The sequence below is a fragment of the Theobroma cacao genome, chromosome 4 (genome assembly GCF_053813885.1).
Source record: "Theobroma cacao isolate CCN51 chromosome 4, ASM5381388v1, whole genome shotgun sequence".
NCBI classification, from domain to species: Eukaryota; Viridiplantae; Streptophyta; class Magnoliopsida; order Malvales; family Malvaceae; genus Theobroma; species Theobroma cacao.
This window is the reverse complement of record NC_142642.1, coordinates 38,593,328-38,604,909: the sequence shown is the minus strand read 5'-3', so window position 1 is coordinate 38,604,909 and position 11,582 is coordinate 38,593,328. Positions and strand designations below refer to the sequence as shown.

The window sequence follows — 11,582 nt, the reverse complement described above, 5'->3', positions numbered from 1 at the left end:
GTGTGGGGTAGAAGACTAGAAGAACCTAAGAGTTAATTACTAATTTGGGTCCAATAGTCAACTTTATAAAGTGACATTGGCTTTGCCAGTGTGGACTATTCTAATGGAAGATGCCTACCTAGGAATCTTGGATTTTTTATTATTATTATTATTATTTTTCATCATTGACCAGTTACAGAAGAATCAATGAATATGATCACCAAACTTTTGGGCCATTTATTTATAACATTAATTACCCACTCCTCTAAAAATTATTAAGTTTGGGATCGAATCAGAATACTTTAGAGTCATTTTTCTTCATTAAAGTTTGTTAATGTCTTCTAGAATCGCTTTACATAAGACAAATACTTACGCCTTAATGGAAGAACATGATCTCCATGGTTAAAACTTGAGAGATTAAATTGTAGATATATATTGACTTTGAATTTTGAAAATAAATATTTAATAAATATGTTAATCGTATGGAGTCGTGTTATATAGTTATTAAATATATTTACCTATGTGTATTTTAGACATTCGACATGATTAATTAATCATGTCATATTTATATTTATTTATAAAAAATATTATTAAAACACGAAAGCATGAATTTTTAAATTTAAACAAAAGTACTATTGAGCTATAAGCAGGAATTTCTAATATCTCTAGGTTAACCCTTTTTTTTTAAATTCCAATAGATTACATTTTTTTCTAATTTTTAGACTCTATGGCATGCTATGAATCTAGGAAAGCAGCAGTAATAAAATCACAAGCACAACATTGTTTATTAATGTTGCATAACAGCTGTTCAATGAACATGCTCGTCAAATGTCAATGACTTAATGATCATAAATGTTATTTGATGAAAGTTTTAAATGAATTTGGATACATTGAAAATTTTGCCTTAATCGCCTGGCTGTCCATGTTGCTATAGTATATAATTTGACCAATTGCTATATAATTGAAGCAAGCATCTTACTTAGTATAATTTATAAACATCACACATATATATATATATATATATATATATATATATATATTAATTTGAGGTGGGGGGTATAACGTTTTGAATAGAGAAATAGATACATTTATATTTGATTTGAATATTCAAAAATATTATATATTAAGCAATATCGTTAAGTTGATATAATAGAGGAATTAATCAAATCATGTGGGAAGATTTTGTCAAACGAAAATTACTTTATGATGTAAGTCGAGCTCATCACTTCTAGATGATTAAATCATATTTGATGTTTACCCAACATATATCTAAAAGTTGAATATATTCTTGATCCTTATGGAAAATTATTCCTACACGATTTATTCTTCTAATTTCATATTCCTTTTTTGTTATTGATTTGAATGTTGAAAGTTGATCAAATTAATTAACCTCCACTAAACTGTTAGGTGTTGACTGAATAACAACAACATTTTTCTCTTCTTGGAGATGTCCAGCACACGAATTAATTAATTAATTTCCATTGGATTCTAGTTCCTAATTATTGTCTTAGGATAAATTTCAGAGTCTTCAAATTAACATAAAGTGAGATGTATTATTATTTTTAGCTATTAGGTTTCTAAGGAAAAACCCTAGATAAGTTATTGAGTCTCCGAATTAGCATAAAATGTATTGAATCTTATAAAAAAATCATACATTCAAAATTAAAGTCATCGAAAGATAACCATGAGATTTGGACCCTAGATTTAATTAGTCCAAAAAGTTGGGGAACACGTTATACAACATTTCGAATGTTTTAGTTATGTAAGATATAAACCCATTCAAGAGATTCTTTAAAAATTTATTTTAATGAAACTTTACAAAGTTTTTTCCTAAACCAAAGGAATTTAATATTTGTGAAATTTTTTAAAAATTAAAAAATCCTTCAAAAGTAGAAACTACTAGAAGATCATAATTAATGATATTTTCACGTGTGTGGCATATCTATAATAAACTCTTTAAACAAGTCTATATATATATATATATATATATATATATATATATATATATATATATATATATATATATATATATATATATATTATCATTAATTGTGTGTTAAATAATAAATATTTTAAATGAGTGGGTGGCACTTTTTTATATTTAATAAATTGTTATTCTCATTGTCTCTATCTAAATATCATTTTAAGCTTTTGCAAATTGGTTTCGAGAAAGAGATAGGGTTGTTTCATCTAAAAGTTTGGTTTCTTGCCCTATTTTCATTTTTTATTTAAAATTTAACTATTTAAGGTTTAGAATTTTAGGGTTTGGGGTTTTATTCAATTTTCCGAATCTAAATTATTGTTGTACCTCCTTTAAATTTATCTTTAGCTACTAATAAAAGAAAAAAAAGGGTAAATTTCATTTATGGTCCCTAACTTCTTAAAACGATTTTTCATTTTGGTCCTAATTTCATCAAATTTTTTTTAATGTTATAGATTACATGACACAACGCATGGACATTTCTTTAACATTAAACATGGATAATACTCTCAATTATTAATGAAATAACGTAATGATAGGATCAAAATGAAACTATAAAACAATTCAAACATTAAAAATTAAATCGAAAATACAATAAAAGATTAAAAACCATGGATGAAATTTTACCCGATCAAAAGCTTAATTTCGAAAGAGGACCAAGATCATTCCATACCATATCCAAATTCATTTGAAAACGATCACTAATTGGATTTCATCATGAAGATCTTCGAACATACGTTTGCCTCATCTAAAACCCATCAAAGCAAGAAAATAATAACAAGAGGAATGACATTTGTGAAATTGACAATGAGGCTAGCAGGATGGATGAAAAATGGAGAAAGGTCCATTGCATCCTCTTCAACCTTGTCCTTTCGTATTTGTACCAATACCATTTTGTCAAACGAAAAATAAATGATTTAACATCTAAAGACAAAGACGATTAAAATCACTAACGACCGCAAAGGAAGATATTTTTCATGTGAAACCATTGAATGCAAGGGTTTTGGACATCTTATCAATTTGTTCTTTATATGTATGTCTTTGCTATTCCATCTTTGTAGATAAACAAAGTTGTAAGAAAATCTATTGAGCTCACACTTGAAGGATTAAAGGTTTGAAGAACTGGATAAATGGCTGTGCAAAACAGAGAGATTGGGTTGAAGGAGAAAGCCACAAAAAGAAGACCCCAAACACACCGTTTCAATAATAGCGGGGTAAGAAGAAAAAAGAGGAAGCTTGTACGCGTCGTTTCAATAAAGAGTAAAAATGCAGAACTGCACCGTTTCATGTACAGTTTATTTTTCAAAAATTTAGTTAGGACAATGATTAGTTAGTTAAGTTCTTTTTTAGCTGATTCTTCTTTTAGCTTAAGACAAAAACCTCTGTATATAAACTTTGTATAGTTTCTTTCCCTATTTTCGTAACGAGAATACACCATTCTCTTATCATTCTGCGCCGCTCTTTCAGCTTTTCTGACATGGTATCAGAGCAGGGCACAAAATTCTTGCAACCGATACACTACAGCCAGTGATCGGAGAGCATTTGCAGCAGAAATTTTCTTGCCTCATTCTCATCAGCATTCTTCTCTAAGTAAGGATTCTAATAATCAACATTACTCAAGCTCATTTATTCTTTTGTTCTTCATTACTATTTAACTGGATCTGTCAATCCACAAAATACTATGTCTGAATCTGGATCCATTGAGTCAAGGCCTCAAACCATGACTCAAACACAAATCTCACCAACAGGGGATCCACAGTCACCATATTTTATTCATCATACAGACTATCCAAGTTCTGTTATGATTAACCCCAAGCTAACCACAAGCAACTATGTTACTTGGAATAGGTCTTTCCAATTAGCCTTATCTGTTAGAAACAAAATAGGCTTTATCAATGGAACCATAGTCAAACCAAACATTTCAGATCCTTTTTTCACCCCTTGGATTCGTTGTAACAATCTAATAGTGGCTTGGCTATTGGATTCAATATCACCGCCTATAGCATCAACAGTTTTCTACATGGACACAGCCTCAGAAATCTGGACTGCACTAAAACAAAACTTTACACAGCCTGATGACACTAGGATATGCAATTTGCAGTACACTCTTGGTAACATAACACAAGGTTCACGACTAGTGGATGCATATTTTATTGAACTAAAAGGGGTATGGGAGGAGTTGGGAAGTTTCAGACCCTTACCACACTGTGATTGTGGAAATTGCAATCCAAATTGCTTCAAGAAGTACTTTGAACAGTATCAAAAAGACATGGTTTTCAAGTTTTTAAATGGCTTGAACGAATCCTTTTCTACTGTGAGATCCCAGATAATCCTCATGGATCCTATTCCAGCTCTTGACAAAGTGTACAGTCTGGTTTTGAGGGAAGAAGCACAAAGAAACATGCCTTTTCAAACACAGCCAACTCTTGAAACAGCTGCAATGTATACTGCAGCAGAAAGGAAGAAGAAAGTTAAGAGGGACATAATTTGTAATCATTGTGGGAAGAAAGGGCATGTGAAGGAGAAGTGCTACAGGCTGGTTGGATTTTTAGAGGATTTCAAATTTACCAAAGGGAAGAACAATGTCAAAAAAGGGAAGGCAGCTGTAAACAATGTCTCTTTAGTCGCAGACTCATCAGTTGGAGAAAGTCAATTTGACAATGAGGAAGAGTCTGGAGGGAATTCATCCATGTCTCAAATGTCCATCATCAAACAGCAAGTAGAGATATTAATGGAGCTCTTAAGTGAGAATGGTTTAACAGATTCTAATGGTAAGAACTTTTCATCAAACACCTTGCAGACAAACCCTTCCTTGATCAATTCAGCTTTTGCAGGTATTATTTCAGACCATTCTTGTTTTAACACAATTAATAACATGCCATTTAATTTCAGAAATGTTAATGTTGACATGGTAAAATTAGATTTCTGGATTATGGACTCGGGAGCATCAGATCATATTGCTTATTCTCTAGACATGTTCATTTCAGCTAGGCCAGTTACTAATAGTTTTGTTCAACTGCCAAAAAACAAAAGAGCAATAGTAACACATGTAGGAGTTGTTAAATTAACATCACTGTTAATTCTAAAAAATATCTTTTGTGTTCCAAGTTTTAGATTCAATCTAGTCTCAGTAGGACAACTCACCAGAACAAAGGATACTTCTGTTCTCTTTACTAACAAGTACTGTTTTGTTCAGGACACTCATTCATGGACAGTGACTGGGGTAGCTAGGGCCTCTTCAAGATTATATGTCATGGAACCTAAGAAAGATGAGCAAGAATTGTCAAATTATTCCTTTGATAAACTTGTAAAGAGATCTTTCAACTTGTCAGTTAATGCTTGTAATACAGGACATAAAGTTTTTGATTTATGGCATTTCAGACTTGGTCATGCCCCTTTTGAAAGATTGAATGTTATACATCAACAATGTGCAGATGTTAAATGTTCAAATCAATTACTTTGTGAAATCTGCCCTTTGGCAAAGTAAAGAAAGTTACCTTTTCCAGTACATGTTAAAAACACAAAAATCCCTTTTGAATTGATGCATGTTGATATTTGGGGACCTTATGAAAGTCCAACTATGTTTGGTCAACGTTATTTTTTAACTGTGATTAATGATCATACAAGGTTTACTTGGATTTTCCTAATGAAAGCTAAGTCAGAAGTTTCTATAATCATTCCTACTTTCAATGCTTTTGCCCAAAAACAATTCAACTCTACCATTAAAAGTATAAGAACTGATAATGCAAGAGAACTAAGATTAATTGATTTCTTTGCAAGTACTGGTATAATTCACCACCTGTCATGTGTTGAAGCTCATCAACAAAATTGAATTGTTGAAAGGAAGCATCAACACATTTTAGTAGTTGCAAGAGGCTTACTACATCAGTCAAATGTGCTTATACATTTTTGGGGAGATGTAGTTTTAACAGCAATTCACATCATCAATAGGTTGCCAAGTAAAATTCTTCACAATAAAACACCATATGAGCTCCTGCATCATAAATTACCTTCATATGACCATTTGAGAGTATTTGGATGTTTGTGCTTTGTGTCTACATTGACACAAAATAGGAAAAAACTAGATAAAAGGGCCACTAAATGCATATTCCTAGGTTATCCAAATAACATGAAGGGCTATAAGGTTTATGATCTCAGTGCTAACAAAGTCCTAATATCAAGAGATGTGATTTTTCATGAACAAACATTTCCATTTCGAATTAAAGAGCATGATCAGCAGCCATTTACATTTCATCAAACACATGTTGTGCATGACACATATTTTGATCATTTTGACCATAACCCTACAATAATTCCATTTCCAAACCACGAACAAGTTGAATTTGACCTATCTAAACCTATATCACCTCAATTAAACCATACCAATTCAAATACCAATGATGTCTCACCTGATTCATCACCTTCAAGCAGTCTGCCCACTGTAGACAGCACAAATCAACCTGAACAAACTGCTAGTGAAAACACATTTGTGCCTGCAAGAAAAAGTACAAAAGTTAAACATGCACCAAAGCATCTGGAAGCATACTATACAGAATTGCCACCAACAACCAAGCATGTTACCTCCCATCCAATTGCCAAATTCCTATCACCTCAAAAACTTGCTCGCTCACACAAGTCTTTTACCACCTCACTATCACATATACAGGAACCTGTTTCTTATCATCAGGCTGTGAATTATTCTCACTTGAGAGAAGCCATGGCTCTTGAATTGCAAGCTTTAGAGGATAATGAAACATGGATTATTGTACCTCTACCTTCAAATTGTCACATCATTAGCTGCAGATGGGTTTATAAGGTGAAACTGAATGCAAATGGTGAAGTGGAAAGATTCAAAGCACGCCTAGTTGCAAAAGGCTATGATCAGGTAGCATGATTTGATTACCAGGAAACATTTAGTCTTGTAGCAAAATAAACAACAGTGAGAATTTTCTTTGCACTAGCAGCAACATGTAATTGGCATCTGTCTCAACTGGATAAAAATAATGATTTTCTAAATGGAGATTTAGAAGAAGATGTATATATGGATTTACCTTAAGGGTATTCTGTCAATGGGGAGCGCGCTGCAAATTCAAGATTGGTTTGCAAATTGCATAAATCTCTGTATGGTTTGAAGCAGGCATCAAGGCAGTGGAATGCAAAATTTTCTACAACTATTCTGAGATATGGATTTCAACAGTCAGCCTCAAATCATTCATTGTTCACCATGAAAACAGATGATGGAAACTTTACAGCATTACTTGTCTATTTAGATGACATTTTTATTGGTAGCGCATCTGTTCAGGAATCAAACAAAGTCAAGGATTTTCTGAACTCTCTTTTTAAACTTAGAGACTTGGGAACAGTAAAATATTTTTTGGGGCTTGAAATTGCTAAGTCACCTGAAGGGATTTCAATATGCCAAAGGAAGTATACTCTTGATCTCCTAGAAAAGAATGGGCTTCTTGGAGCTAAACTAGTAAGTACACCGATTGATTATAACCACAAACTCTGCAAAGTCAAGGATGGGGAAATATTGTCAGATCCTACAAGCTACAGGCAATTGATTGGAAAGCTGATATACTTGACTTTCAGCAGACCAGATATTTGTTATGATGTGCAAGTTCTATCTCAATTTATGGACAAACCGGGAAAGAAACACCTAGTTGCAGCTCACAGGATTTTAAAGTATTTGAAAGCATCATCGGGGCAAGGAATACTAATGAAGTCAAAATCCACTCTAAAAATATCAAGATATGCTGACAGTGATTGGGCAGGATGTTCAGACACCAGAAGGTCAGTCATTGGTTTTTGCATCTTCATTAGGGACTCACTTGTAAGTTGGAAATCAAAGAAACAGTCAGTAGTTGCTAAGAGTTCAGTTGAAGCAGAGTACAGATCAATGGTTTCAACTTGTTGTGAAATGATCTGGATCAAAAGTATTTTAGAAGATTCTGGAATCAAACAAAATGAAGCAATAGATCTTTATTCTGATAGTTAGTTTGTTATACACAAAAGTAAGAATCCAGTGTTTCATGAGAGGACCAAACACATAGAAATAGATTGTCATTTTATTAGAGAAAAGGTCCTCACTAGGTTGATCAAACAAAAGCACATTTCAAGCAGCACACAAATAACAGATATTCTTACTAAAGCATTGCAACCGAATCAATTCTACAAACTCTTGAGCAAGATGAACGTTCATGATATTCACTGTTCCTCTTAAGGGGGAGTATTGAGCTCACACTTGAAGGATTAAAGGTTTGAAGAACTGGAAAAATGGCTGTGCAGAACAGAGAGATCGGGTTGAAGGAGAAAGCCACAAAAAGAAGACCCCAGACGCACCGTTTCAATAATAACGGGGTAAGAAGAAAAATGAGGAAACTTGTACGCGTCGTTTCAATAAAGAGTAAAAATGCAGAGCTGCACCGTTTCATGTACATTTTATTTTTCAAAAATTTAGTTAGGACAATGATTAGTTTGTTAAGTTCTTTTTTAGCTGATTCTTCTTTTAGCTTAAGACAAAAACCTCTGTATATAAACTTTGTATAGTCCTTTTCCCTATTTTCGTAACGAGAATACACCATTCTCTTATCATTCTGCGCCGCTCTCCCAGTTTTTCTGACAAAATCATTTTCTTGTTCAATCATGTGATGTTTGGAAAATTTTTAATTAAAAAACGATACCATTAAATATTAGAAATATATACAAAGGCGGAGGGAGAGAGGGAGGCTAATAGGGGCTCGCCCCTCCTAAATTTTTAAAATTTAATAATTTTTATTTATTTTTTAAAAATTTATAATTTTGTTTTCAAAATTTTTAAAGAATTTATAAATTTTATCCCTTTAAATATTGAATTTTTTATTTTTGCTTCTCAAACGTAAAATTCTGACTTCACGACTTATATATATATATATATATATATATATATATATATATATATATATATATATATATATATATATATATATATTTGGAATTGTGGAGGATAGGGACTTTAAAAAGGAATAAATAGGAAAAAAAAACAATGTATGCTAAGAAAAATGATAGGCTTATGTCATGATTAAAAGAAAGTTTTGGGAGCATATGAAGAGAGATGTTGGACTTAATTAGTTTAATGAATGTGAATGTTTGCAATCTCTTGGCGTTGGGTAATAGAGACAATAAAGTGGAAATGTAGAGCATTGAATTTCGTGGATATATATATATATATGCTTTTCCCTTTGGCAACTGCATCTTATAAGAGCATTGAAGGAACCAACAAGGGCAAGGTTAAGAAAATGTAATTCTTAAGCGGGATATCAGATGGAAATTGAAGATTTCTGTTGGATTTTCGGATCAGGATCATTGCCTGGTTGTAAGTATGGGCTGAGATGGCTCAAAGGCCCTTCAAAATGGGTCAGGATGTGTTATTCTAGGAGCTGCTTTTTTGGGTGCAAAAGTGGGCTAACAATGGTAACTAAAGCTCTACATTGAGCAATAATGGAAAAACCCAGTTTATCATTGAAGCTCACTCGTGACCTGAAAATGATGAAGAATTTTGTTTTTTCTTTTGTTTTTAATGTTTGAAGAGCTAGAGGAGAATGGCAGCATATCCACTAGGAAACTAAACTGGGGAGTTCCGTTCTTCATTTCCCCTATATTTCCAGAAACAGAATCCTAAGCACATAAAAATGGAAGACAGCCAGAACAAAGCCAACGTCACCCGCCGCCTCCAAATCATAAAGCTAAGATCAGGCAAAACCTTCAATCAAATAGCAGAGGAAACCGGGTTAACCAATGTCTACGTAGCTCAGCTCTTTAAACGCCAGGCTCAGCTCAAGGCTGAAACCGCCCCTAAGCTACGGGATGCCTTGCCTGACCTGCCCGAGGAGCTTCTCGATGAGATGATGAAGCCACCCTTGCGGTCCTATGATCCTAACCTTATCCAAGAACCTACTGTTTACAGGTTCTTTTTCTTACCTAATTCATATAAAATAAAATAAAATAAAAAAAAGGAGTATTTTTTTTAATACCCAAGTTTTGTTTTTTATCCCCTGAAGGTTGAATGAGGCAGTCATGCATTTTGGTGAAAGTATAAAGGAGATTATCAATGAAGAGTTTGGTGATGGCATGTAAGTTATTCTTTTTGTTAGTTTATAGTCAAATTTTTGTTAGGATTTACATTTGCTAACTCAATAGTAAAATGGCATTGGAAAAGGGAGGGACTTGTATAATTTTTATTTTTGAAAAGCAAAATACACACACACACAATTCCCAAGAAGTAAGGCTTAAGTTTTTGTGGTTTTAAGTGGTTCCTTTTGGGCAATTTAGTGCTATTAATTTCTTTTGGTTGTTCGGATTTGAGCTAATTAGTGACAATACTGATGTTAGCATTTGGAACTTGTATTGAATTTGAATGTGGATATAGAAGCTGATTTCTGATTGTTTGCTTAAGTTTAAAGTTCCTGTGCCTTGGTTATGAATCGGCATAGGTTATGGCAGTTGAATTATAGCAGTGTATATTAGAACAGGAATTAAAGGCAGGACAAGGGATTCAATTTAAAATGGTTCTGCTAGTTGGAACAATGAAAGAGAAAAGAAATTGATTTTGGTTTGAAGTAATACACATTAGATACACTTTGAAGTAGTAAAAATTGGGTTTTGTTTCAAACATGGAAAGCTTCACAAGTTAGGGCAAAGTGATTTGAATTTTCATCTATTCACTAATTTGTGTTCCTCTTTTTTTAGCATGTCAGCTATAGACTTCTACTGCTCTGTTGATAAAGTTAAAGGTGTCGACGGGAAAGAACGTGTTGTTGTGACGTTTGATGGAAAATACTTGCCTTATACTGAGCAGGTTAGTTGCCTTTGGTTTGCTTTGTTTCATGATGAAAAAAAAGTCTCCCCATTGTTTCTTGTTGATATGGAATGCACATGACAGGGTCTAAGACAACAACTAGTGGTGAATGTAGATGTAGGATTCAACTTTCATTTTTTAGTTTATCTTGATAGATTTCAAGGAAAGTGACGACCACCATGATACAGGGACTTCGGCAACATATTTCATATATGGTTCAGAATCTTGTATTTGCCCCTGGCATAGAGATGAAACCCTCATTGCTGCTAAATTTATTTCACCATTAGTGAAAATTCTGCTGGGATTATCCCAGTCTATAATTTAACTTGTCTGATTAATAAACCTTTGCTTTATGCATGTGAACTGACATACACTTGCTTAAACTTCCTTTCTCACGGCAGAAGACAGAGCATATGGTTTCAAGACTACGGCTGCAATGAAGCTAAACAACAGTCAGATAATGAGGAAGCTAAATAATGGGCAGCTGAAGCAGTGACGCTGATGCCTTAAAAACTCTTGTTTTTTTTTCCTACAGAAATAAGTCTTTGATGTAGTATATAGTTGTGTCCTGTTTAAGACTTAAGAGCTGCTTGTGAAAAACAATAAACTTTGCTTGTGTACTCATAAATTTGAATTCCTCATCAATTATATCAATAATTCATAATAATGGAACCCCCACAATTGCAAACCTTCATTATTTTCTTTTACAGTTTTCGCTTTTGAGAAATGTACATTTAAATGTACTTCCCTACTTGATTCAACTCAAGTTTGGTATGACAAATTGGT

The 11,582-nt window shown here is 33.1% G+C and overlaps 1 protein-coding gene and 1 long non-coding RNA gene across 3 annotated transcripts; one reads left to right on the top strand and one right to left on the bottom strand.

Moving 5' to 3' along the window:
* Positions 1-3,610: 3,610 nt before the first annotated feature.
* LOC148763384 (uncharacterized) lies at positions 3,611-8,421 on the bottom strand. 2 transcript variants are annotated; one of them, XR_016025836.1, is made up of 4 exons: positions 6,542-8,421; positions 6,370-6,453; positions 5,105-5,220; positions 3,611-4,407 (listed from the first exon to the last, which is right to left on the bottom strand). It is a non-coding gene; the product is annotated as an uncharacterized LOC148763384 (long non-coding RNA). The 2 variants fall into 2 exon arrangements; XR_016025835.1 differs by lacking the exons at positions 3,611-4,407; positions 5,105-5,220 and having other exon boundaries at positions 6,174-6,453.
* Positions 8,422-9,494: 1,073 nt separating this feature from the next.
* CYN (cyanase) lies at positions 9,495-11,463 on the top strand. The gene is made up of 4 exons (XM_018118795.2): positions 9,495-9,905; positions 10,000-10,071; positions 10,688-10,796; positions 11,198-11,463. The coding sequence occupies exons 1-4, from the start codon at positions 9,631-9,633 to the stop codon at positions 11,234-11,236; spliced, it is 495 nt and encodes a 164-aa protein (XP_017974284.2). The 5' UTR covers positions 9,495-9,630; the 3' UTR covers positions 11,237-11,463.
* The last annotated feature ends 119 nt before the right edge of the window (positions 11,464-11,582 follow it).

Bases quoted from the DNA above. Each gene is read 5' to 3' on its own strand.
- CYN (XM_018118795.2), top strand. From the start codon at position 9,631: ATGGAAGACAGCCAGAACAAAGCCAACGTCACCCGCCGCCTCCAAATC. The intron at 10,072-10,687 runs GTAAGTTATTCT...CTCTTTTTTTAG, and splicing joins GAAGAGTTTGGTGATGGCAT to CATGTCAGCTATAGACTTCT. The intron at 10,797-11,197 runs GTTAGTTGCCTT...TTCTCACGGCAG, and splicing joins ACTTGCCTTATACTGAGCAG to AAGACAGAGCATATGGTTTC.